The sequence below is a fragment of the Temnothorax americanus genome, unplaced genomic scaffold, assembly GCF_048541705.1.
Source record: "Temnothorax americanus isolate GAGA-0224 unplaced genomic scaffold, ASM4854170v1 Scaffold56, whole genome shotgun sequence".
In the NCBI taxonomy this organism is placed as follows: domain Eukaryota; kingdom Metazoa; phylum Arthropoda; class Insecta; order Hymenoptera; family Formicidae; genus Temnothorax; species Temnothorax americanus.
This window is the reverse complement of record NW_027509712.1, coordinates 955,489-981,114: the sequence shown is the minus strand read 5'-3', so window position 1 is coordinate 981,114 and position 25,626 is coordinate 955,489. Positions and strand designations below refer to the sequence as shown.

Sequence of the window (25,626 nt, the reverse complement as noted above, 5' to 3'; positions counted from 1 at the left end):
GCTAACCGTATTTTATATTCAAAAGGTATCGATGTATTATATATATTGCATCACATCGCTATTATATATTTTATTATTTATTTATTATATAAATCTTGGATGTTTTTTAGCAAGATTTATGATATCGTTAAAATCATTTATTACACTAAAGCTATAGTATATTTCTTCCGCGCATCTCGCTTTTGCAGTATACTTTATTTAGTAGATGAAACATTTTCTTCTGAATTTTATTTGTACAATAAGAAGTATAATAAAAACGTGTCAATCTTCTTTCTTTTGTTCTCTCTCTCTTAATATTTAGTTATATTTTTCTCTAAATGTATCATGATCAAGTTGGTACGTGAATTTTACTAACGTTCCATAAAAAGCTTGGTGCAAATTAAAGAATAAAAATATCCGTTAATAAGTCGCAATATAAAAAATGAAATGCATATAAACGAGTACACACGGAACGCGGATGTTAACGTATATTTATACATATATCTATCGATCTACTTTAAACGAACATGCGATGCTTAAAACCGACGTATAATCAAACCGCTTCACGTGAAGAAATATCACACGAAAAAAAGAAGGTGTTTTTTACATCAGCTTGTAATTACGTAGCGGTATTACGTGTGACGGTGTAAGACCTTGTTGCCTTCACGCGGAACGCGGCCACCGACTTTTTCACATGATTAGAAGCTTCCAGCTGCCGCAGCTGTTCATTTAACCAACATATATTTGCATAATCCACACGTAGAAAATATCTGAGCTGTATACGATGAAAAAAATGGTGCACGCGAAAGTCTGTTTTTTTTTCATACTGCATTTTTTAACTATTTCGATCTCTTTCTGAATTTTAATATGCGTCAAAGTCAGTAGATTTTTTATTTTTATGAAAAATTTTCAAGACCAATATCGCTGCGTCCATGTCATCGCGATACGAGTCCGTGTTTATATATATATCGCATTTCATATTCGTATGCCGTGCAAACTGCGGCAGCCCGATTCTCAGATGTAGTCAGAGCGGTGAATGTATTTTTATCACGAGGAAAAAATGAATTTTAGCATCAGGCGACCGTGTTTATTGCCGACTGTAGCACACGAGCACGCTATGTCATCCGCTATGGGTGTTATGACGGTTAGTTGCAATTAATTGTTCTATGTTTCACGCGCGAATGGATACATTTCGCCGATGCGTCTGTTTTCGAAAGCTTTTTTTCCCCCCAAAAGCGCATATACAAATTCACGTCAGGCAAAATTCATTTTTTACGTTGGAAGCGTTTTGCATCGCACGCGTATGAATGTGCACTCGTAACGTTTTTCCCCAATTTTTTTTCCCCGGACAACCAGCTCGCCCCCAACTTTTCCGCGATCGCGTCCGTCCTACGCGCACAGTTACGCACGTCGTTTGCGGGAAAATATTTACGCTCTGAAGTAGTGCGCTTTGTCTCGATTTCGAGCGAGAATGAAAGATTGAAAATATGGATCGGAAATATTATGGGGGCCTCGATCGCATTTTTATTGCAGCGCAAATGCCGCGAATGGCTTGCGTTCAAGTACAAAATAATGACAAAGATTTTTCTCTACTTACGTTTCTGTATAAATCGTTGATCGATAAGAAAAAACAGGTCAATGTTTCGCGTGAAAAGAAGAAACAATTTATTTTCGAAAACTACAACTAAAAGCATCCTTTCATTCTTTAGAAATATATGAATGGAATTTCTATTTCGTAGTTTGAATATAAACGAAGCGAATAACGAGTAGTATAAAAGTATAACGTTGTTGATGCTTCTGTTGAAAAAGTAAATGTTTGTCCGCAGTATACTTAAACTGGAATTAATATAAAAAATTATTTTATGCTTATTGCTGTTCAAATAAAAATCTATGAAATAGTAAGGAACAAAAAATTAAATTGATTGGAATATAGTACAAATGTAATAAGTATAATTTGTCATTAGTAATATATATAGATCATATATAGATCAATTAATTATGTAATATTTTATTTGACATTGCATTTAATATATTATTGAATTGAGATTTGACTTAATCTACTTCTAGAACAGTTTTATTATAATTCATACACGCATCAAGTATATGCATCAAAAATATAGTTTGGACATTTACAATAAAATACTGTAAAAGTCGAAATTATTTTAATAAGAATAAACAAAAAATAAAATATTTTTTAGAAATTTAGTTTAAAAAATAAAGAAAATTTGCGTTTTTTTTAAAGTACGTATATAAATAAATAGATAATATTTTACAGTAATTTGAGAAAATGTTTCTTGAGGATGAGGTAAGAAAATAAAAAATGAGATTATATCATTAACCCTTCAACCGTAGGTCATTTGCGTCCTCGGCATTTTGACTATATGGTATTTTCCAAAGGTTTATTTACCTAGCGTGTTTAAACTTGTAGTTTGGATAAACTCATAGTTTAAATTTGTAGTTAAGATTTCAAGATACACTTATGAATTTTTTCAGAACTTTTGGTAAAGTTTTAGGTTGTTTAATATAACGCGGACGCAAACGACCCACATATATCGTTAGTGGGTGCTGAAGAAGGGTGTGTATATACGGTTGTAGAGTTAATTTAACAGTTTATAGCTTTTAATTTTAGTGCAACAAATGATTGTGAGATAGGTATATATAAAATGAAACAGAAACACATTGTACGAGAATAAAAGTTTGAAAAATTGTGAGTGAAACATTACGTAATTAATATAACACACCACAAATTCTCTTTGTTGGATATATGAGTTTAATTACAATCCTCATTAAATCACTTAACGCACCGTAGAATTTTTTTGCATTTTTGTTTTCCACTTAACCCGCAGCATCATCGGTAATTCTGTGCGCGACGTGAGCAGACATGCATGCGCGCATATGGCAAGATTCCTCCCTGAAAAGGACGCACGCATGTATATATACACACGCACGTACATCGCGACGTACGTATATCGGGGTTATGTATGACATCACACTTGCTATTCGTATCGCGGTTTCAGTCTCTGTGGCTTTTATCCTATACGGGCTGCGTACGTGCGGTATTACGATCCTTCTCGCTTCGAAAAGGGGGTTACTGTGGCGCGGGGGAAAGGGGGCGAAGAGTCAAAGGGAGCGAGAATTGTGTTACTCCTCTTTACTCTTCGACATTGTCGCCGAAGAAATCTCATCCGCGACTTTTTTTCACGAGCGACTTGAGAATTCACCGGAGCACTGGGAGATTACAAACGCTTATAATTGCTAGGAAACGCCAAGCGTCTCCGACATTGTCGTTTCTCTCGACTTCCTGGTTGCAAGCGAACACGCTTCTTTTAACTCTTTCCACTCGGCGAGCAATTGTTATGTCCGGCTATTAAATCCAACTTTACTGAGCTTAAAAGTATCTTTATAAGTATTAAGGATAGAGAGTAACTTTTGAGAATTTTTTGGAAGCTTTTAATTATTTTTTTACTTAAAATATTATTTTGTATGTAATGTTACCTTGCCTATAGGAGAGTTTACGATACATATTTCTATGGAAATTTACTTGCGCGTTTTATAATAATCATGCATATGTTTTATCTTCTATGTATTAATATCTCGAATCAGTATATTTACACAATCGCTTAAAGTTTACGCTACGCGTAGCGTGAATAATTTCGCTTGTTGCAAAATACTCTGAACGCAAGTATCATGTTGTATACCGTGATGTGCAATATCTCTTTCATTTCCGGTATAATAAATTTTTACGGATTCCCGAGATTTTTTCACCGGTTGTAACAAATCGCTCCTTACAATATTGTATTAATTTTTGTTATTGCAATATATACGCCACGAGCACACGCTTGCGCTTCTGCTCATTGTCTGGTTGCCGAGTTAAATATTCTCTTGTAAGTTGTTAACATATCGTGTACACACGAAATGGGGCGATAACGCGAGATGCGTTTAAAACAGTTAACAGCTGAGCGATCCTGCTTTCGGGCAAGAATCTCACGTTGGTCTCGCTGGACCATATTTCCTCGACAAACGCAGCTTCCTCACCATGAAACGCTTTATTACTGACCTGTATTCATCCGGGATTTAACTTCTGCGGACATTAACACGGGAGCGAGCCAAAGTTTCGTCCGGATGAGTTTATATTCTTCGCCGTTGGCGACCAAAGTACGCGAACTCCTTAATTGCCGGTGGTAGTGTCGCGCAGGTGGTTCTTGTAATTTAAATAGCACATGACAGAAGACGCTCTCGCGCGTTCCGCTCCCGTGATCGTGAATCGCGTTTGGCGCCTCGACCGGCATTCTTTGTATCTAACACGTAGACGTGCTCGGCATATTTTTGTTCGCGATGCATGCACGGAATTTTTCGTTTAATTAACGGCGAGCATTTATTGAATACTCGATGGGTTATCGTCCTTTTTAACTACCAAACTAAGGAACTGAATTTAAGTTTGGTTGAAGTTTTTCAAATTAACAACTGAACTTCGAACAGTTAGCAATTTAAAAATCCGAGAGATAAGCTATAGGAGAGTTTTTAATTAATTATCGGTATACAGTTTCAATAATCGATTGAATGTATCAAGATTTTTTTTTTTTAAGCAAAAGTTTCACTTTGTTTTCTTTGTTTTTAAACTAATAAAGCGACTCAATGCAATCGTAGAAATTCTTTCTAGCTTTTGCGTCAATATCGCATTTTATTCGATTTATATATAGAGTTTATATATACGACTTACATATGTGTGTAGATAAGAACATGTACGCGATTTAAAGGCTTCTCTGAAGCAGTGTTTCATGTGCTAAAAATGGTATATGAAGTCTTGACGTTATCGAGGTTGATCGCATACTCGTTCAAATATCATGTGCTCCAGTTGCTCTTCCAGACACAGTCGTTTTTAAATAGACACAGAGCTATCTTGAAAGCTAAATCTTAAAATTAGGCCTGTTAAAACTCGTGAAAGTTTGTTCACGAGTTTATTTTATCAGGAGATATAGGGGCGTGAAGCGCACTTAAAGATGATACACGGTGAACGATATGAAGATATGAATAGCGAGTCAGCGTTATGTTGTTATGTAAACTATTGTAAACTTCATGAAATATTTCGATCGAAAATACCAATTTCCCAAACTTCCACGTGCACGTGTTACATTTTTTTATATCTTCCAAACCGCAGAACTTCTCAAAGTTGAGAGAATTTCTTTAAAGGCACGATTCATCGATAAACGTATATCTGTGTGAAGTTAGGCCCTCCCCCTCCAAATTCTATAACTATCGAACTAGGGGAGGACAAAAAAAAATTCCAACGGGGCATTCGTGGACATCCGATCTGCAAACGTTTGCAAAATGAAAATTTTTGATTTTTCAACATTGGGGGACTAACTTCACACAGGTGATAAACGCGTACTTTTCGCATTTCACATTTATCTCGCTTCTATATCGATGACAAAAATTTCAATCGGATCGGCTTTATTCATTTTGTTTATCCAAAGCCATATCAGATAATGCATCCATTTGACGTTCGTTCATTTGAATATTTCACAAATCAAAATGTGCCACATTTCCACGACGAATTTTATTATATTGACGCGAATATTCGTCAGATGAACGCGCCGTATACATATCGTCTAAAAAAATTCATATATTAAATAAACTAGCTCGTAATCTCTTTAATATCCCCGATGAAATGCTATCTAATTTGACATCCGATTTATTTCGACATTATGTGCAGCATTTACCGATGCCAATAAATTTCGCTTATTATCGAAGTAAGACGTCTGACGTGACTCGTGTCAAAAGGGTCGTCTCGCGTTTTACGTTCGGGCTTTAATGAGTTTAGGTAAGCGGCACGAATATAAACGCGAATATTCGTCCTGTTTATGTTCGCTCGCTGTATTACTCACTTTGGAGCCACTGAGGACAGTCGGCGAACGATAAGATGGCACAAGATGCGATAATGTGACGCTATTTGTCAAGGCGTTTCGCTATTTCGCACGCGGTTGCAGAATTACTCTGTACAAGGAGAGAACTGATCTTCTGGGAGATGTATTTATGCGGGAGATGTATTTATACATAAGGAAACTAATTTGGTGGTAGATGTTCTATACTTTAGTCGCTATATTCAGCTATGAGAGTTTGCTTTTTTGTCACCATTTTGTCGTTGGCTCGCTTTTTCGGCGGTCCATGTGGCGACTGTCGTTTTCGCGAACTTCCATAAACGAATTTAAAACGGGAGAGAGATTCGGAGTTTTTATTTAAAAATTTAATTCGTGGTTTCTGGCAACGGGTACTGGATTAATTTGCCGGGTGCGAGTGATGCTGTTACGAACACACGAATAAGCGCTAACGAAAGTATCGTAATTTTTTTCTGACAAACGAGAATCTATACGATCATGTTTGCTTGTAAATAAATACGAATATAATATATGACGCGTGGAATTAAATCAACAATTGCGATTAAGTAATTGCGTGTGCACATTTGATGCGTAAAATTATAACTAGAATTTTGCCACAAATTATAAATCACGTTTGTAGCTGCAATTAATATTTATTTTTTATTGCAAAATTTTGCTCCGAAGCAGCATCTATGAAGTTTATCTATTTCTCGCGTTTTTCTGTGGTTTCTTAATTAGGTAATTATCTGGTTCCAACTTTCCGAAGCGCCTTTTATTTCTTTAATTACAACGCCAATAAATCGTATCCGTTAGCTATTTTAGTCTATTTCCTGAATCATTACGAACGGTAACGGTTTCGTGAGAGAGTTCGATTAACTTCAAACTCATGTTCGGCCTTTCGCTCGTTTCGCCGTAACTATCGACAGTTGCCGTGGAAATAGACTTCTCCTTTTGCCTTACTAGTCTACCCAGTTACTTGCCGAACTTCAACAGCGACTATATAGATACGTATAGTCGATCGTATGGTTCACAATCGAAATTTGATCGTCGGAGCTTTTGCCACGCGCTTCAGCAAGTTCGACTCTAATTCTCTTCCTTACTCTTGCCGAATTCAATTCAATCCCGTAACGGCCAATTTTGCCGTCACGAGTTCGAAATCATTTTTAGATTTAGACCGAAATATCGTGAACTTGCTTCTCGTGTCGCGCGTGCGCGCTGGCTTTTATAATATTCCACAAAATTTTTTCCTAAAAGGAATAAACGCGGCTCCGCACTGCATGCGCGTTGTAACATCGATCCAAATGAGTTAATTAAAATAGATATATATCGAACATTATTAATTACCCGCGAATAGAGAAAATGGACGATGGAATCTGTCATTGTAATGCCATCCATTAAGCGGTTAACCGAGGATTACCGCGAATGCGCTTATGCAAGTTCAGTTGTATTTTGTCATGATGGTCGCACCAACACCATCATAATCATCCCATCGTGCCAATGCGTTTCGTTGCGATATAATCGTTTATTTGCGCGTCGCGCTAAATGGGTAAGTGCGTGTCGAACCGGTATTACGCACTCGGTTATTTGCAAAACAATTGCATCACCGTACGTCACCGTTTCGCAAACAAAAAGGATTCGGTTATTTAAATAATACGTGTCATGAGCTTTCGGTTTCGTCTCTCTCTCTCTCTCTCTCTTTCTCTGTCGCTCTCCCGGCGCTCTTTCTCTGTCTTTATATCCCTTTTTCCTTCATCCGGGAAACGAGAAATAGAGAGGAAGAGACGGAGGACGAATGCGCGCGAGGAGCAGAAGAGGAAGGAAGTTTGCAAACATTCGCGCGGACGCGTGCACGTCCATAGCGAAACATTGTAATGCAAATCCGCGACGCGCACGTCAAGAAGCAGGAAAAACGAACTCCCCCCCCCCTCGGTGACAATTAATATCACAACGCTCGTGCCCGCAAGAATTCCTACCGCGTCCTTCCGACTTCGCGCGCGTGACACGAATGCACACTGAACGCTGCTCTAACCTGATGCGGTTTTCCTTGTTTTTGTGTTGCAGGATAAGACTAGCCGGCGGACCGACGTCTCGCCGACGACGACGACGACGAGCGAAACTCGCGGCGCAGTGCCGTCTCGTTTTCACTGCGACACGACTTCATCCGTCAGCGACGTGTCTTTCACTCTTGTCGTTCCCGACCGCGTTTTCTCGAGGGAAGTGCGGCGCGAATCCACCGTGAGATTCCCGAGTTTCGTCGAGCATTGAAATCGTCACGCGAAGAGTCGTCCGCGCGATTTCGCCCGGTCGTGAGATAACGCAAAAATTCGTCGTGCATAACGCGCGTCTTCTTATCCGCAACGCATTGATCGCGACGTCGCGCGCGCTTTTCAGTGCCGGAAATACCGTCCGGGATAATCGTAGGACTCGTCGTCGTCATTCGCCGTCGACGACATGATCTTCAGGGTGACGTTGTTGGTTGTGTGCGCGCTGCTGGCTGGTGCGAGATCCGAACCGAGACCGCGGTCGCGACCAGTGCCGATCTATTCGAATCAGTTCGCCGTTTACGTGCCCAGCGGACCGGAGACTGCCGACGAGATCGCCCAGGAGCACGGGTTCGACAATCATGGACAGGTAAGTCCGCCAATTTCTTGAAGGAGGAAGGTAAATTCTGGCGAATCTAATAAGCGCGCGTTCTCCCTCTCGCTCCTTGCGAAATGTAATATAGGTATAGCGAGAAATTTGATACCCGCGATTACGGGCAGGGCGTCCGCCGACGGCGCGGAAGGATAATCAAAATTAGCTTAACTCGAGCGCCACACGGAACTCGATTCCCACACGTTCGACGCGCGAAACGCGCTCTGTCGATCGGATTATGTTTTAATTTTAGGCTATTTCCCTCTTCCCCCACCACTGCATCCCTTCGTCGTAACGTCCAATTTGCTCCAGATAACTCGTCTGTCCGACAGATAACTCGGGAGAACGTTTTGGCCGAGTTGGGCGAAACTTATTAGCGAAGTAGGAAATGAGGCGGAACTTTATTAACGCCCTTATGCGCGAAATTTCACGGGCTCCAATTTATCGAGTTTGTTGTTACGAAGTTATAGTTATTTGCTTGCGAAATCGTGGCAATCCGGTAGGATCCCGCGCATTCCGGCAAACTGCTGACACTAATGATCTTAACATCCGGAAAGTCTTGAAACTGAAGATTTTTCAGTTTTCAATTTTCACATAATCTTTTTTTTCGTGCTCGTTACAAACGTCATACAACAGAGGCTTATACGATGAAACAGTTACGTTGTAAGAAACTCTTATATCAAGAACATGATTTATATTACTATTTCGCATTTTTAATTAATGCTCAATTTACCGCGTTGATTTGGCCAATTATTGACGTCTGATGCAATAAAATCATACGCGATATTGTACAATTTTCTCCGATTTGCTACGTCGATGAATTTCGCAAAATATCCCGATACCCTGCCAACAACGGTCTCTCTATCCGCTTTACATATATAATAGCTGGATTTCGCGAATTTGCATGCGCCTCTGTCTCTCGTCGCATGCTCGGACATGGCAAACATTATACGAGGCCATGCGGTGAAGCGATTGTCAAACGCGAGTTCAACATTTTATCACAAATTAACGGCACAGTTCGGCGAACTTCTTTCCGCCTGTCGCTTAAGCGACATGTCACCTAGCGCTAAAATACCTCGAGTCATCATCTACCCTACATCGAGCGACAAACAAGCTCTAGGAATGCTCGATCCTAAATAGAATTTCTGGGAAGTAAATAAAAAAGATATTTCTAATTCAATTTCTGTCTATTAAATTCTGTTAAGATAGAAGCAAAGTTATTTAAATGCTAAAGGCAAACTTAATAAACATAAAAGTAACTTTTTCCTCAGAAATAATGTAAAGAATAATTGTAAACTTTTTGTGTAATGACGAGTTGTCAAAATTATATTTTTGTTGTAAATATCAATTTCTGAGTTGATTATAGGCAACCGAACATAAGGAAATTCATTCAAGAATCGTTATAAAATTCTTATAATCAAATCCAATTTGTCTAAATTGCGCGTATCCGCTCGTTTCCATTTTTATTAATTGGAACGTGCACTTTGTAAAAGCGATGTATATTGTTGAAGTTTGGGCTTGCCATCAGAAGTTCCGCGCTTTTTATCCGCTTCTCGCAAAGAATCGCGCGAACTCGACTAAGTTGCGATAGTTGTGCGCTCTAATGTAACATTAAAAAAAATTTCTCAACCCGTGAAACACGTCGTTTCCGCCGCGCGATACACGACATGTCCGTTCTCGGACTCGTGGCCGTAACGCGGTAGTTTCTGTGATTTTCTCGCGGTGTTTCTACCATCGCTCTCTTTCTCTCTCTCTCTCTTTTCGCCATCCCACGCGGTGGCCACATTTTTCCAACAACGAGCGCTAAAGTTTTTATCTCGTCGGGGGATGACGTACCGGATGGCAAAACCCCTCCTTTCACCGCGCGCGCATCGCACTTTCTATCCTTTACTACCATCCCGTTCTTCCTACTACTCTCAGCATCAACCGGTCGGTTTCGCGTTCCGGACAGAGAAACTGCTGTGGGGGAGCGAGAATGGTGAAAAAGGGAGGAGAGCGCTCTCCGCGAATACATATAGGTGTTGCGAGATAAAAGTTTATTACCGCGACCTAACAAATGCAACCGTTACTCGCCGATACACGCTACTTGGATGATGCACGACGATTATTGCGTCGTCCCTCTCTCCTCCCCTCTGTCTCACGATTCATCTTTTTTAACTCACTGACGTTTCTTCTCGTTCTCCGTAAAATCACTTACCACGAATGTGCGGAGAATAACGAAAGGAGGGATAGAACGATACTGCTCTCATATGGAACGTCAACTGTTATCTACGAGAAGTAACGGCTCCCTCGACATTTATCGCGCCGATGGTGCTCTAGGTTGAACCAATAGATGTTTGCTTGCTGCGTCCGTATATGGAGAAGATTTCGCGAAGGAAAAATATTGCGTATGAAATTTCTACTATGAACTAGTCTGGGGAATAGTATTTTTACATCATATTAGAAGGCGATTTAAAACCACAGCTTTAATAAGAACCGAGATAAGAACTTTCTAATTATGACATTTTTGTCATAATTAGATTATAAATAATAATTTTCTAATTTTTTAGAGGACATTTTTAAAACCGGTTTTAACCAGTAGAGTTGAAAATGAATGAAGAAATAACGTTTTGTTTTAACAATGAGGTAATTAAATGTTAATTACCTCTCGCATTATTAAGAGCCGCGCATTTTATGAGACTTTTAAAATAAATAATAAAAAAGCATCTTATTAGATATCTATAATTCTTGCAATTGTATTTCGAACATTTTTTCATTAAACAATAGCAAAGGCAATCTTTTCACCTTAACTCTTTAGAGAATTTTAATCGTTAAATGGTTTTCTATGAAAATAGATTGTATTATTTTTGATGGCTTGTAATGCTTTACTGCTTTATTCATACAAATGTGATAAGTTATCAGAAGAGACGCGTTCTCTTTACAACTTTACCCTGCGTTTACAACGTTTCCTCTTTTCACATTTCCAGCGCTTAGTTATCTTTCAGAATTTTTACACTGTTGCAATTTATCTCGCCATAAAATTCCAGATTCGGCAGATAGTTGTTCGACGCGAAAGGGCTTTGCTCGCGTTTTGTCGCTTATCTGCCGAGATCGAGAATATCGCTGACAGGATCGCATAACCATGTACAGCGAAACTCGCTCATTTTACATGCAACGACATTCGACTCGGTTCGATTACTCACGTTCATTTAGTAGAATCAGATTTTGTAAGTGCGTCGTCAAACCCGCTGAGCGAAAATTCTCGCTGCGCCAGTAAATTAAAGCACGAAGAAAAATATATACAGGAGCCCGATCTCTCTAGTCTTCTCGGCACAGATTGGATATAAAAAGTTTATTACTCGTGACTGGGGAAACGCGAAAGCGCGTGAATATATACCGGTGAAAAAGAACCGGTGAAATTCTTCCGTACATTCGCAACTAAACGGTGACTCAATTACATCGTACAAATTTTTGCGAATTTTCATTGAAATTGATGGCAGAAGAGTATTAAAAGAATAAGAAGAGCACACACGACATAAATGTAATTGTGATAGTTATTTTTAAAACGGCACGTAAACGGTTTTCAGCAAAAAATTGGCATTGCACGAAGCTATTTACACACATGTTAAATATAATATTTAATATATATTTAACATATATTTTTTTAACATATATATATATATATATATATATATATATATAAATAGCTTCGTGCAATGACAATTCAATATAAAACGTTTTTTAATTAAACGCGTTTGATCTTAAGTAATAATTGATGCAATTTACTCGGTAATGCAATTTAGATTCTTGATGTACTCAAATAACTCCGATTTAAATATCAGTATTACTCCAAATATATATTTTACAATTATACGTAATTTATATGTTTGTTACTAAAATTACTGTTTTTATTGCATCACTTTCAACTCGGGTATAGTTACGCAATTGTTTTACCGTGGCTGAGAACCTTGACAGAGATCTGGTCTTGACGAGAGAACCTGTGTGGTCAGCATATGGGTAGGAAATATTTTATAATACATATATATATATATATATAATATATATATTTATATGTGTCCCGGTATATATATATATACGGTTACTACGGTTACGTCGTTTGCTTGATATTTCAAAGCTGTATATTACGAAGAGACATTTTTACATTTTAAATGTGAAATAACCGAAACGTGGAATAAAAAGCAATCTGTGTGATTTGGAAGATAGGAGGTGACTCAACTTAAAAGATGAAATTCATCTGTGACACATTTTCTATTTTAGTTAAGGAAAGACGAGTTTTTTTTAAATAAAAATGTGAAAGTAATAACTCTATAAGCTGTTAAGAATAACAAAAACATCTATTTTTTTAATTTTAATCTTATAAGGATTCAAATACCGAGATATTAAGTATCGAATATTAAGAAATTATGGACAAAGGCGAGTCAGGTAATTTTTGTTAAGGGATAAGAATTGATTACGGATTACTAAATGAATTTTATCATGTCCAATTTTCAAAACATTTTATATGTACACATATATCGGTCAGCGTACCCGTATTTGCAGTAATATGTCAAGCTATATAAACGACTATTTAGCATGCGAAGTTTCTGTCACGTTTGCCATTGCCTGACCGCGAGCGATGCACGACTTCGGGATACACGGTACGGTATTTATCAACCACCTTATCAGCGGTAAACCGGCCATACTTTCCATATCTACCCATAGACAACGACGTTGCGCAAAATGAAACTGGAGCGAAACGCATTACCTCTATCATTCTTTCTCTGTCCGTTACTCTAAAGTCTAAAGTAATCGGAGTCGCATTCGTTAAGAACCGATCAACACGATGCCGTCGACACGCAAGGTAGTTACGTTATACATTATACTAGGTATTTTCAAACTTCAATTAAAGTTTCGTCCACAGATACCTATATAGACAATTCAAATTCAACTTTTCTGCGGCAAAGATTTAATCTATGAATATTTTAAATGTTTGCCAATCTATTTGCCTCCAATTACTTTTAATTCGCAAATTTTTTTTAATTTTTTTTTAAAAAAAGAACGAAATTTCAAACCGAAGAAAAATCTAAATTTAATTTAAAAAATCCGAGGTTTGTCGGTTTGACTTCTAGAGTTATACTAATTGAGATAATATACATATTTCACACATCATTGATATTAATTCTTATTAGAATATTATTCTATCTAGAAATAATTTATTATAATCATTTAATTGATTAATTTGTATTAATCTGCTTTAGCGTAATAATAAGTGACACGATGTGACATACAATAACTCTGTAGATAATATATTATATTCCGTTGGGTTGTAAATTAAAATAGATCTTAACGTGCATTGGTTGCGCGAATTAATCTTAATTTATGATGACTCTTATTTACTCACGTATTATTATCACTCTAAACTGTGAAGAACATCCTACGTCAAATAGCCATTTCTGATACAAAACAATAACGTTAGAGAACCCTCCGGCAGTGCCGCCATCCAATCTGTCTCGTTAGATTGAGTTCCCTGCCTGCCTCTTTCCCCCAACCTGTGTTCGACATGATCGACACCCTTTCCCCGTCTATGATCTCGTAGCACGACCATGCAGCATTGCCCATAACGGAGCATCTAATCTCATCATCGACACCGGAACGGATAAACGTCAATATGTGATTCGACGTGGAGAACGACGAATACGTATACTGTCAAAAGCTAACTGGTCTCACGGTAATCTTGCAAAGTGCAAGGATACCCAAGAAATCCAGAACTGCGCTCTACAGAAAATTCAGTTTTCTAAGAAAAATGTTTTTATAATTTAATTCGATAATAATCTTCTAATTAATAACTCCTTTAGTTTTTTTGAATTCTTATATACGAAGCGAAAAACTTTAAAATATTCAACAAGTAAAAATTATGTAAAATTTTTACTGCAGACTATAAATTTTGAAAACATTTGCACATAGACATTTAAAACTTGTTTAAAAAAGGAGTATAAGAAAAATGGAGAAAATTATATAAATCGTCTCGCTGGCTTAAATTTTTATTCTATAATATACACATCGCATATTTCTACTTATGAAAATTTTATATAAATTATATCATTGAACTATATGTATTTGAACTATTCATAACGTTTTATTCCATTCTCTGTTCATAACAGCGATGTAAAAACTCATAACGCGATTACTCTTCTCATCAGCTCTGCGGCGGGCATATCACGAGCATCCCACCCGACTCATCTGTATGTGTCTTTCTCTCTTTCTCTTCCTCTCGCCACCTCTGAAATTAAGCGCGGAACTTGAATCTTTTATCGCGATTTCCTGTCAACCATGAATTTTTTCTGTCGCGTACAGACTCTTAAAAACGTTGTATGTTTTTCCTTGTTTCTAATTGTTTTTTCTGAAAAATTTGCAAATGTGACGTGTCTTTAGAATAAAAACTTGATGGAAGGTCATTATTTGTCACGATTATTTAATTCTAATTTATGAAGGGATGCCTTGAGCAATTATGGTAACATAACGTCGTGTTCATAAAAATTGCCATTGCACGTCTATTTGAATCGAATCTCACATGTTTGGTGATTTAATTCTTATTTAAGTATATTATTTAACATTTTGTTTATCGTTATTTCTGATTTTTGTGTTTAATTTTATTAATATACAATGCCAACTTTTTTAGATTTTATATATAGCATTGGGATCAGTTTTGAATTTCATGCATATTTAATGTTTCTTTTGTTTTCATGAAGTTGAGAGAAACGATGTGACTTTATTTTGCAGTATAAAAGAATTTAATATATGTATATGTGTTTAGGAGCCATGCGTTTAATTAGAAAATAAAGGTCTAGACTCTCGAGCTTAATTGCAAAAAATCCTTTTAACATTAAGCCATTAGATCTCTTGGGGGGGAAATTGAACGCATTACTCGAGAAATGAGGTCATGCTATTGACACGCGTGTCATAATATACTAGCCCGTATAATCGCGAAATCAAACTGCCGGCGGTATCAATTGTTTCGCAAGACAGGCAATTAAGCTCGTCGGAATTGACTGCGGGTCGGTAACACGATTATTCTCTCTCTGTCTGTCTCTCGTAACTAAGTTAGGTCGAATGCCCTTCTTCGTGATGACCTGAACTCGAACACGGTATGTCAGATTATACGATCGCACGACATTATGAACGATAGTAAGAACAGATCTTAGCACAGCTAGATTCTGACCGGCGACGCGCGACGGTACATATAAACTCGTCTGCTCCAGAAATGCTTGCTCGTTGCATTAAGGCATTAAGGCGAGGCCACTTGCGGAGAAAGGAAGGATACGCGGAGGTTTTCCCACGTGTATAACCGCACTTAAGGCTTACGTCAGTTTACGTACGGGGTGTTTCACGTATAAATAGTCCCCTCGGTGTGTCGTGTGTCTTACGGATGCATTTGTCGCATAAATAAAAAAAAATTTATAATGCGTAATATACATAAAAATTAATTAATTGTTAATTGGCGAAAGCATTTTTTCCCCTCAGTATTTAACAAACCCTCCTCCTCCTTCTCAGTCCTAATTACTCGTGTCCGAGCATACATGTGTTGCGCACGTGGATTATACACATTGTATATGGAACCTACAGTTTAACGCCGATTTCGAACGGCACGCCGATTTCAAACGGCAATTTTTTTTATTTTTTTTTTATTTTTAAGAGAAATTCTTGTAGCAAGATACTCTCGGTGGTTTGCCATTGCCTTCCGAGAGGAGAACGAGCGAATAAAATTTTCTAGCTCTACCGGGAATCGAACCCGGGACCTTTGGCTCAATAGACCAGTGCGCTGTCTACTAGGCCACGCTCGTCCTCTCGGTATTTAATTGGTATTTAACAAATACCGATTAAAAAAAAAAAGAAAGTAAAATATGGGGAAAAAGTTTTTTATTTTCCATGTTATAATAGGCGATCTTTTTTCTTAATCTTTTCTTCTTAAGGGTATGACAATTTTAAACATCTTACACGGAACAGAGATTACTAAATTCGATATAAATTTGGCTTCTCTACGCTCGTGCAAAGTTTTATTAAGATCTAATTTCCAATGTTACTTGATGAAATGTTGAAATGAATACTGCCCTAATTCTCCCTCAAGACAGAACTCAGAATAAAGTTGGCTTAGTTGGAACTTGTTACAATGCTCTATACTAATATAATGTTATATTAAAATATGCGTAACTGAGCCATTTCACGTGAAACATACTATACTTATTCTATACTTATTCTCAGTTGTCTATATATGCTTTCACACCCACGCTACATATATATATAAAGTACCTAATATATTTGGTTTTTTTTTTACGGTATACCGGCGTTACGTTACATATTTTTCCACGACGACGGCAGGCTGCCACGACGTTCCTTTCCTTTCTCGCTGGGAAAAACACGAGCATCTACGATCGCTCTTTATAGGATCGCAGTAGGATGCACGCTCTTAATAACGATGAAATTTTTGTCCGGCTTTAGGAGATTGAAGCTATACAGAGATGCGATGACATTTAGAAACGTGATATTAGAAGATGCCGGGTGTCATTTTCAAGATATTTTCAAGATATTGTTTTTTTACTTAATGTTACTGGCTGAACGAAGAAAGTTCCTGCTAAAGCGAAGGTCTAGGAATAAATCTAATAGCGTTAAAACGAAATCTCGCGTTATTATTCTCTGCACAAAGTCGAACGTATATGATAGAGATGTGGTTTTGATCGCGACGAGAATTTTACGCAACGGATGCTCGAAAATATTCTTCCGTTAGCTTGAAACGAAATTTTCGCGAGATGAAATACCTTCCGGCTAATGGCATTCAGTGTTGCGGACGAAGGAACGCGTCGTCAAAGTATAAAAATAAATATTAGATACACCGGGGGCGCGAAAGAGGAAGATCGGATTCGGCCGTTTGGAGGATGCGCTCCTCCAGTTTCAGATACGCCGTGACGCATGACGGAGGCTACCGTTGTCGACTTTATACCTGCTGTCACAATTTCCGCGAATCGTTTTATCCTGACAGACGACAGACCGTGGAAAATCAGTTTTCTTCCGCGTCGCTCGTTTCTATCCTGCTATTGTTGAACCTTCGCGCGCGAAAATCTTCCGATTTCTAACATGATCAATATTTTTTCAACTTCCTTCTTCTGTGTTTTCATTTTTCCTTATATTCTCGTAAAAAACATGGTTTGTTTTCGGTCCATGCGTTTGTTTAATTTTTATAGAACGGAACGTGCGTCGTGTAATCGCGTTATTCAAAAAATTTCTTGAGTAGGCGGAATTCTGGAATTTTTCTATATAAGACACACATTTTTATGGCTCTATAATTTCAAGTTTTATTTAATTATTATGAAGTTATTAAAGAGATAAATTTTGCATGAAATAATAATGATTTTAGACCGCGATGTTACTGGATATATACCTTATGACACAAAACTAATTTTTTCTTTCTTTAGTTTTGGATTTATAAAGCAAGATCGTTGCGTCGCACGACTTTGTACTCATATTTTCTCGGAGGAAGACGGTAATAACGAGTCAAGACATACATAAGCCGCTTACGCCAGGAATCTTCACTTGCACTCAGGGCGACTATTAGGTATTAAGATGCAAAAGATATGCAGCTTCGAATTCTTCCTCCAGCTTATACAGAATGTGCTAATTCTACTGTATTTTCTTTGGAATCATTTTTTGGCAAATTTGAAATTGGAATTTCTTTAGCAATTATGTAAATTACCAGACAAAGGGGTTTATTATATAGATAACACGGATCACCATTCTATCTAAAATTGAATATGATTCAAATCAAATGAAGAATATTAAACTCGTTTAACGAGTGATATTAATAGAAATATAACAGTTATTTAATGTTAAACATAATTTACAAAGATTAATTTTTTATTAATGTTTAAAAAAAATGTATTCTAGATTGTTGAAATTTGCAGCGCGCATTTGAAAGTTTGCGAGATACGTCTGCGATACTTGGTATATACATATTTGATGGGAGATATGCATTATACATCAATTCTAACCGCGCTACACTATGATTATAAGGATCAAGTTTAGGCTCTGGCTCGATTCAGGATATTTATTGAATGTTTGTATCGTTGACGGGATGCATCGCGGGATTTTATGCGCCGTGTTGTTCCGCAGTTTCTGCCAGGGTATGTTCTTAGTACAAGACGCAGTTTCGCAGCTAATTCGCAAGGGAAATCGTGCTTCTGATGCAAATTCGCGAATGCAAATTGCCCGCGAAAGTGTCAAAGTCTCTCCAAAAGTATAACTTACGTTATACGTCCGAAATCACATGGTTCATGTATATTTATAAGAGTTCGCGGGATGCTCTAAATTATGCATTCCGATATTTTTGGCATAACACACTCTCCTTGGGATCGTCTCCCATAAATAAATCAGTTGTAAAGTATATCGAACGATAATTTCTTTAAATCGAAAAGTAATAAAGTCACAATAAGAATCTGAAAATCTATGTAATATAGGATTATACATTTTATGCCATGGAATTCGTAAACTAATGATTATATTGGCTTAAACCGTTATTATTTATTATTTAGCAGCTAAATGTTTGATTATAAGTCATGCAATGTATAATACGAGGGTTGCACGTTTATTGTGCGTTTTGCGTTAAACCTCAAATATATACATTTTTGATTAATTGGGGGTTATGTTTTCTCACTGCAGGCTTAATTGTGTGTGTGTATGATTTCTTCAATTGTTAAAGTCAACAATCAAACCAAATTAGATCTAATTAAATTTTGTGTTAAACCAACGCGCTACAGATCAATTTAATTGACAAATTTTGTTATGTAATTTTTTACATTAAGCAACTCTGCGTGTTTCCATATGTCGATTTAAATTCGCACGAAGATCAAATTTGCTTTTGAAATTGAATACTAATTTTACGAATACACCATATAAATGTCTCTGTATATTAATATTATAATGTGCAGCTTTGGTGCGCTTACAATTAGTGTTAAAAAGACCATGCGTTCAATGATCGACGAGGCAAACGCGTGGTATTGCGTTTATTTAATTGACGCGCAATTTGGCTATGGCGATATCCGTATTACCATATACGACCGTAATGCGTGATATTCAAATCCCTCATGACACGTCTGAACAATTAATTATAATGCAGCTGTCTGTGATCATTCAATTCGATTCGTAAGTCACGCAAGCTTCGATAGAAAATTTCGTTGTTAATATTAGAAATGAACTATTTCCATATTTATAAAAATTTAAAACAATTAAGCAATGTCAGAATTGTGATCGAACATGTCTAGTCTGTGAACAACATTATGTTTTATGATGGTATTTCGAGAATATTATCTTTTTTGTATTTTTCTTTTTAGACATCCCTTTACTTAAATAGCTTTCGCCGGAAGTTTTTATTTAAAAAAACCAGTATCCTAAGTATTTTAACGTTAACGTCGTGTCAACAGTTATTTAGGTTCTCTAAAAATTCACATCAGTCGCGAATGTCTGCTGTTTTCACGTTACTTCTTTCGTTTAACTGAAATTTTTACCGGAAATCCGCGCGTTGCACATATTGACCGCAACATCCGCGATCATAAGATCGCTGCATAGATTGAGCTGCATGTATCGAGCATGCTGGCGCAGCTATATGGTACACTTCCCCACCACGAATTATTCGGGCCTGGTTTCACGAAACCAGGCCCCGCACGTGTGTACCATACGTCACCGTGTATGGAGAAACCGGTACTTCGAGAAACCGGCAGGGCGAGTCGTTTAACGGAGTAATTGTACCGTTGCGTTGTCGAGAAACAGATGCTGTTCTCGGTATAAGCACGCGCCTTCCGTTTCTTCGGCCGACGGACGCAAAAACAGAAGTCACCGGAGACCCACTGTCTAGCACCGTCCGTATCTATCCTATACCTCTCTCTCTCTCTCTCTCTCTCTCTCTCTCTCTCTCTCTCTCTCTCTCTCTCTCTCTCTCTCTCTTTCTCTCTCTCTCACACACCTTATCTCTCGTATCTGTCATTCAAGTGCTCGGTTTCTTTTTGGTTCTTACACATACACATATATATACACATTTATCGTATCGCTTATACTTTATACTAGCTCGCTCACCGATTCTTTTCTCTCTCTTTCTTACATATTCGCTTACTCGCGCATTCTTGTACGACTTTGCTTCTTTTGCTTGCTCATATACAATTCTGTCTCTCTCTCTCTCTTCATTCTCGGTGTCTCGTCTGGTCTGGCCGGTTTTTCCGGACGCGATTCCTGGCATTGTCGTAATCAGACGTTTGTCCCACTAGGGACATCCGCGTTTACCGCGAACAATAATGAACGATCCTCGTGTGCGAATCCAGGCAATTTCGAAAAATATCACGCGCTACAACGGCGGAGATTGGACGTGTGTCCGTGGCCCTCTCCTCGGCCGTGTCGAACATTTATCGTGTTCATTTACCGTGGACGATGTCGCCACACTGTCACTATATAGGTGCACAGATGCATTTTACAGTCATGCATATGTGATTCGTGTATACGCGCATCGCGTTATTTTTAAGAGAATCTCGGTTTCCTAACTCGAGTTTCTTCAATAAAAAATAATAGTTGTATCTCATTTCTTAAGGTAAGTTCTTAAGGTCCTAAGAAATTAATAAAATATGCGAAAATTAAATTAATATGTTAAAAACTAAATTGATAGAGAGAAAATAAAATTTATTAGTTAAATAGTTATTAAAGAAATTTGCTGCTTGGATGTCGCTATTGGCATCCTTTTTTTCATTAATGAAGAAGTGGATCCGGCACTAAATGAGTGAAGGTATTGGGACTTTCAAATGAATTCGTTCTTTCGATGTCGGCATTCTTTTGCCGGAAACATTTTTCAAACGACGAAATGTCACGACATCCTACATTTTACCGTCCGATTGTCGCATTAGAGGCAACCGACATTGTATGCAATAATTTCGAAAGCCACTATACTGTCTCTGCGCCGGGCACTTCATTATTCCGCGAATATATATACTGCATGCCAGACAGATGTACGAGACTGCCTTACGTTACTTTCAGTTGACGTTTTCTCGCCGATCTCGAATTTATGTTTACGATAGTTGTTGGACAGTCACGCAGTATATATGGTATTGAGAAGTGTCGCTCGTTGATCTACTCCACAACCGGAAGATACTTCCAAGTAGTTGACTCACGCCGATTACAAAGTTTACAGTCGAGCCATAACATTACTTCTTCTCCGTTACGAGGCTTTTTCTGTGTCTCAAGAATAACTGATATCGCACGAGGAATAGCACTTACCAAATACCGCGCGAGATAACGATTGTTGCAAGATAGAGCGAAGTAATCCGGTTTTAGTGTATATTTAAATCAGCGGAAAAATTGTGTGTAAATATATGCATATATATACATACAGTATATCGATATTTATTTTTAATGTATTGAAAATTATTATTATATTGTGCTAATTTAATATTCATATTATTAATATGCAAGTATATCTACGTTTATATATGAATGGGAAATTAATCAATTATTAATTATAGTTATTGATATTGGTAATGTATATTAATAATAATTTTATTGGATTGATTCATAAATAAGTTCTATTTTACTTAACAATCTGAATTTTTGTATTTAAAAAACGCTATAACAATGTAAATGCTGATTCGTATATCATACTCTTGACTGCTCGCAATAGATAAAATACTGGTGAGTAATACTGTGAGTAATAATGTAGGCATTTCTCAGAAGAAGTGATTCAGTAATTATGTATAGCGAATCTTATTTATGAATCAATCCAATAAATTCAATGATTATTTTATTAAACATATAATATCTGTGTTACTATGTAATGTGACTATATATATATTTTACAATTACGTAATTCCGTTGACGTTTTCTCGCCGATTTCGAATTTATATTTACGTTAGTTGTTTTTATTAAGATATGTAACGTTATATTCTTTAATATTTTTTTTTCCAAAACTAATTTTTGCGAAATTTTGTTTTCATATTTTCATGACACGCAAGCTTGATAATCTTTGTTTAAAAGTTCTTGAATTTTTTAAAAACATATGTCGATACTCAATTAAAACACGCCTATATTCGCAACATGTCATTCACGCGACAGATCCGCTTACCCGTCCGAGAACAATTTCCGAAAGGGTCGACCCCGCGGCGCGGGAGCGTTACGAAATAACTGGATTACATCCGCCACTGCATTTACGCGTGCGAAGCCCTCCACGTACTTACTCGTGTATTTTGCGAGCGTACATTAAAGCCGGCTTATTTATTAAACTAGTATTACTCTCCATTATTCCCGCGCGCAACACACGTTGCGCGTACCGAGATAAATGCCGTGGATTATGGTCGGGGGTGGACGGGGGGAGGGGTCGGAGGGGCGCGATGCAATTTCTCCACTATCTCATATGCGTTTTCTCCGCGTTATTGCACACATTATCGGCGCGCGATACTGGAATTAACACGTGAAGTACCATCAGCGCGAAAAATCGTACAGAGAGGTTATGTTTTTCTTCGCGTCTGCATTAAAGAGCCATTCGCATTGCAGGCCATATATGTATCAATTTTAGCGAAAATTAATGGGTGTAATTAACAAGTCGTACGTATCGTAGTTTCTCATGCGTATTCTTCTTTTCAATATATATCTTGTTTCGTGATATTCTTGTAACATAGTCTACCCGTAGGACGTAATAATGCGCTGCTATATACAAACGCGACTCCGGAAGGAGCCCTTGACGAAATTTCGGTCAAGGGTTTGATCACAAGGGAGTAACCAGAAGTGAGGAGAAGTCCAAGTTAAAATGTATGCGATCTTTTATCTATTTAGGGCGTATTACAGGCTCATTTGAAATTCAAGGCAGGTCGAACGACGAGTGTCCGCGTCTTTGTGACCGCGAGTACCTTTTAATTACGTCTGGTATTTAAGAGCAGTTACCATAATTATTATATTTGTCTGCCGTCGCGTATAATCACCACCTTAGGATCCGTTTCCTTTAACGTTGTTATAAGTGTTCCTGTTACGCTCGTATTCGTGATCAAAGTATACGAGAACTTGGAAAATAATGGTGGAAATTTGTCATTAATTTCTATGAAAATTGTGTCGTATATTCCGTGATACCGAAACTTTGTTGATTATCGATGCTTTTACTCCCTCAGCACCGATATTTTGCATTAACAACATTTGCTGATATCTCAATTATTAAACAATGTTGCTTGCGAGATAATGAAAATAGCAAGTTAATGCAATCCTGTTTATAATCCAGGATAATCGAATAATGCAGGAAAAATACATAATTGTATCAATTTGCTGTTCGCTTGTTATTTGTAATAATTAGTAGCGATAACAATGTTTTTCATTTAATTGAAAACGTCAACATGTGTAGTTAATAAAATGTTATGGCAAAAGGAAAGGACAATACAGCCTCGTATAATATCTCTGTATTATTGTGTATATTCAATAATAAAATGTCGTCAGCACATTTTATCGCGAATGCAATATCTCTGGGTTTAAAATCTGTTCAAATTATCACATACAAACGTAAACTCGCTCAGATAGTCGGTTACAGCATTCGATATCGTGCATCCTATTAACCTGGGATTGTTTTCGTTTCCGCAATTGCAAATCGCGAGTATTATCCACGATTTAAATACTTTGCGTTTTGCCGTGACCCACAATCTCGCGACGGTTGTATACATTTTTTCGGACAAGCCGGTCGAGATCGAGAGGGAATCGGCCGCGTTCGTTCGATTCGAAAGCAAATGTGTAATATGTGACTCTCTGAAAACGACTTTCACCTTCTCTTGCGGCGATGCGATTCAGGCGCACGCATTTCGGCCTTCACTCTCGAAGAGTGTCTTTCCGGCGACACACAAACGCGAGAAATCCCTTGCTCTTTCATTCCGGGAACGTTACGCGTGCAGAAGCTTTCTCGCCCTCACGAAGCATTCTTGCGGAAGTATCGCGCCGCACTTTCTGCCGTGCGTGGCGCGAAAAAAGGGAGATTTCTATGCATCTTAAGCGTGAAAGCGGGATTTTTCGTTTCATTTTTTTTGCGTATATAGAATCGATCTTTTGGCACGGAAAAAAAACTCTTGCCGTTCGTTTACCCGAGTGAGGTGGCTGTCAAATAAATAATTCAGATCGCGGATAGCCGGAATAAAGAAAGAAATGGTTGCACTCTCGAAACTGGAGTTCTCGTTACCTCGGACCGCTGCCGTCTGCGAGGTGCAATTGTTTCAATCTTGTCTGTTCGAAATACCTATCAGGCCAGAAGACAGTGTACAGAGAACGATAGCCCGATCGCATGTACGCGAATATATATCGTGTTGAGATATCGTTTAGGTCGAGAGGAAGGAAAATCTGCATACCTCTGTGACGCGCGATCAATCTTCGAGAAATTAAATTAGCGCCCCGCGGGCCTGCGGTTCTATTATCATTCGTATATAGTACTATATAGTGCGTTCTAGAATTATTGACATATTTTAATTAAATAGCTATCGCATCAATATTAATCATAGAAGACTGAAATAAAAAGAAAGTTATTTTAATATTGAGACATTTTTCCCGTAATACGTTAAGAATTTATTCTCATTTAATGATAAATACAATTAAAATTTACTAAAATTGATAACACTTCTAAGGTTACAATGTATGAAAATGGATAATAAAATCTTTAGTTATTTCGGAGTGTTTTTGTCTAAAGAAACTTCTTTAAACTTTTACCTTCAGGAAGTTTAATATAAGGCTTAGTAGAATGTTTAATAAACGCCAGAAACTTGTGATAGATAATGATCTTTTAGCAAATTTTTACTATGGAGAAAGTCACTCTGAACAATTTATACGAATTGTTATTTATGTAAGTAGGATATATTTGCGATTCTATAATGTTTTATATATTAAAAAACTATGTATATTTTTTTTTAATGCTGTCATTTAAATGACATTAGACCGTCGAGTCTAATGTCGCGGTCTAATGTCCGCGAATGCAATATATGTATATGCATTATTATGAGCCATTGTCAAAAGAATTTATTTTAGTATATTCAGATTTGTTTCGATGCCGTATAAAATTCTAGAATTCGAGAAAAAAGCTCCTCGCGTTTATTCACCTATCTTATGACTCATTAAGCACACA

The 25,626-nt window shown here is 37.4% G+C and overlaps 2 protein-coding genes across 3 annotated transcripts in view; one reads left to right on the top strand and one right to left on the bottom strand.

The window, feature by feature from the left end:
• Fur2 (furin-like protease 2) overlaps nucleotides 1-25,626 on the top strand; it is a 348,856-nt gene that overhangs the window by 4,705 nt on the left and 318,525 nt on the right. For both annotated transcript variants that reach the window (XM_077419570.1, XM_077419571.1), the window contains exon 2: nucleotides 7,917-8,486. In XM_077419570.1, the coding sequence (XP_077275696.1) occupies nucleotides 8,307-8,486 (180 nt within the window). In that variant the 5' untranslated portion in view covers nucleotides 7,917-8,306. The remainder of the gene's footprint in view (nucleotides 1-7,916; nucleotides 8,487-25,626) is intronic.
• Rps17 (ribosomal protein S17) overlaps nucleotides 1-25,626 on the bottom strand; it is a 209,348-nt gene that overhangs the window by 8,423 nt on the left and 175,299 nt on the right. The gene's annotated exons all lie outside the window — the stretch shown is intronic.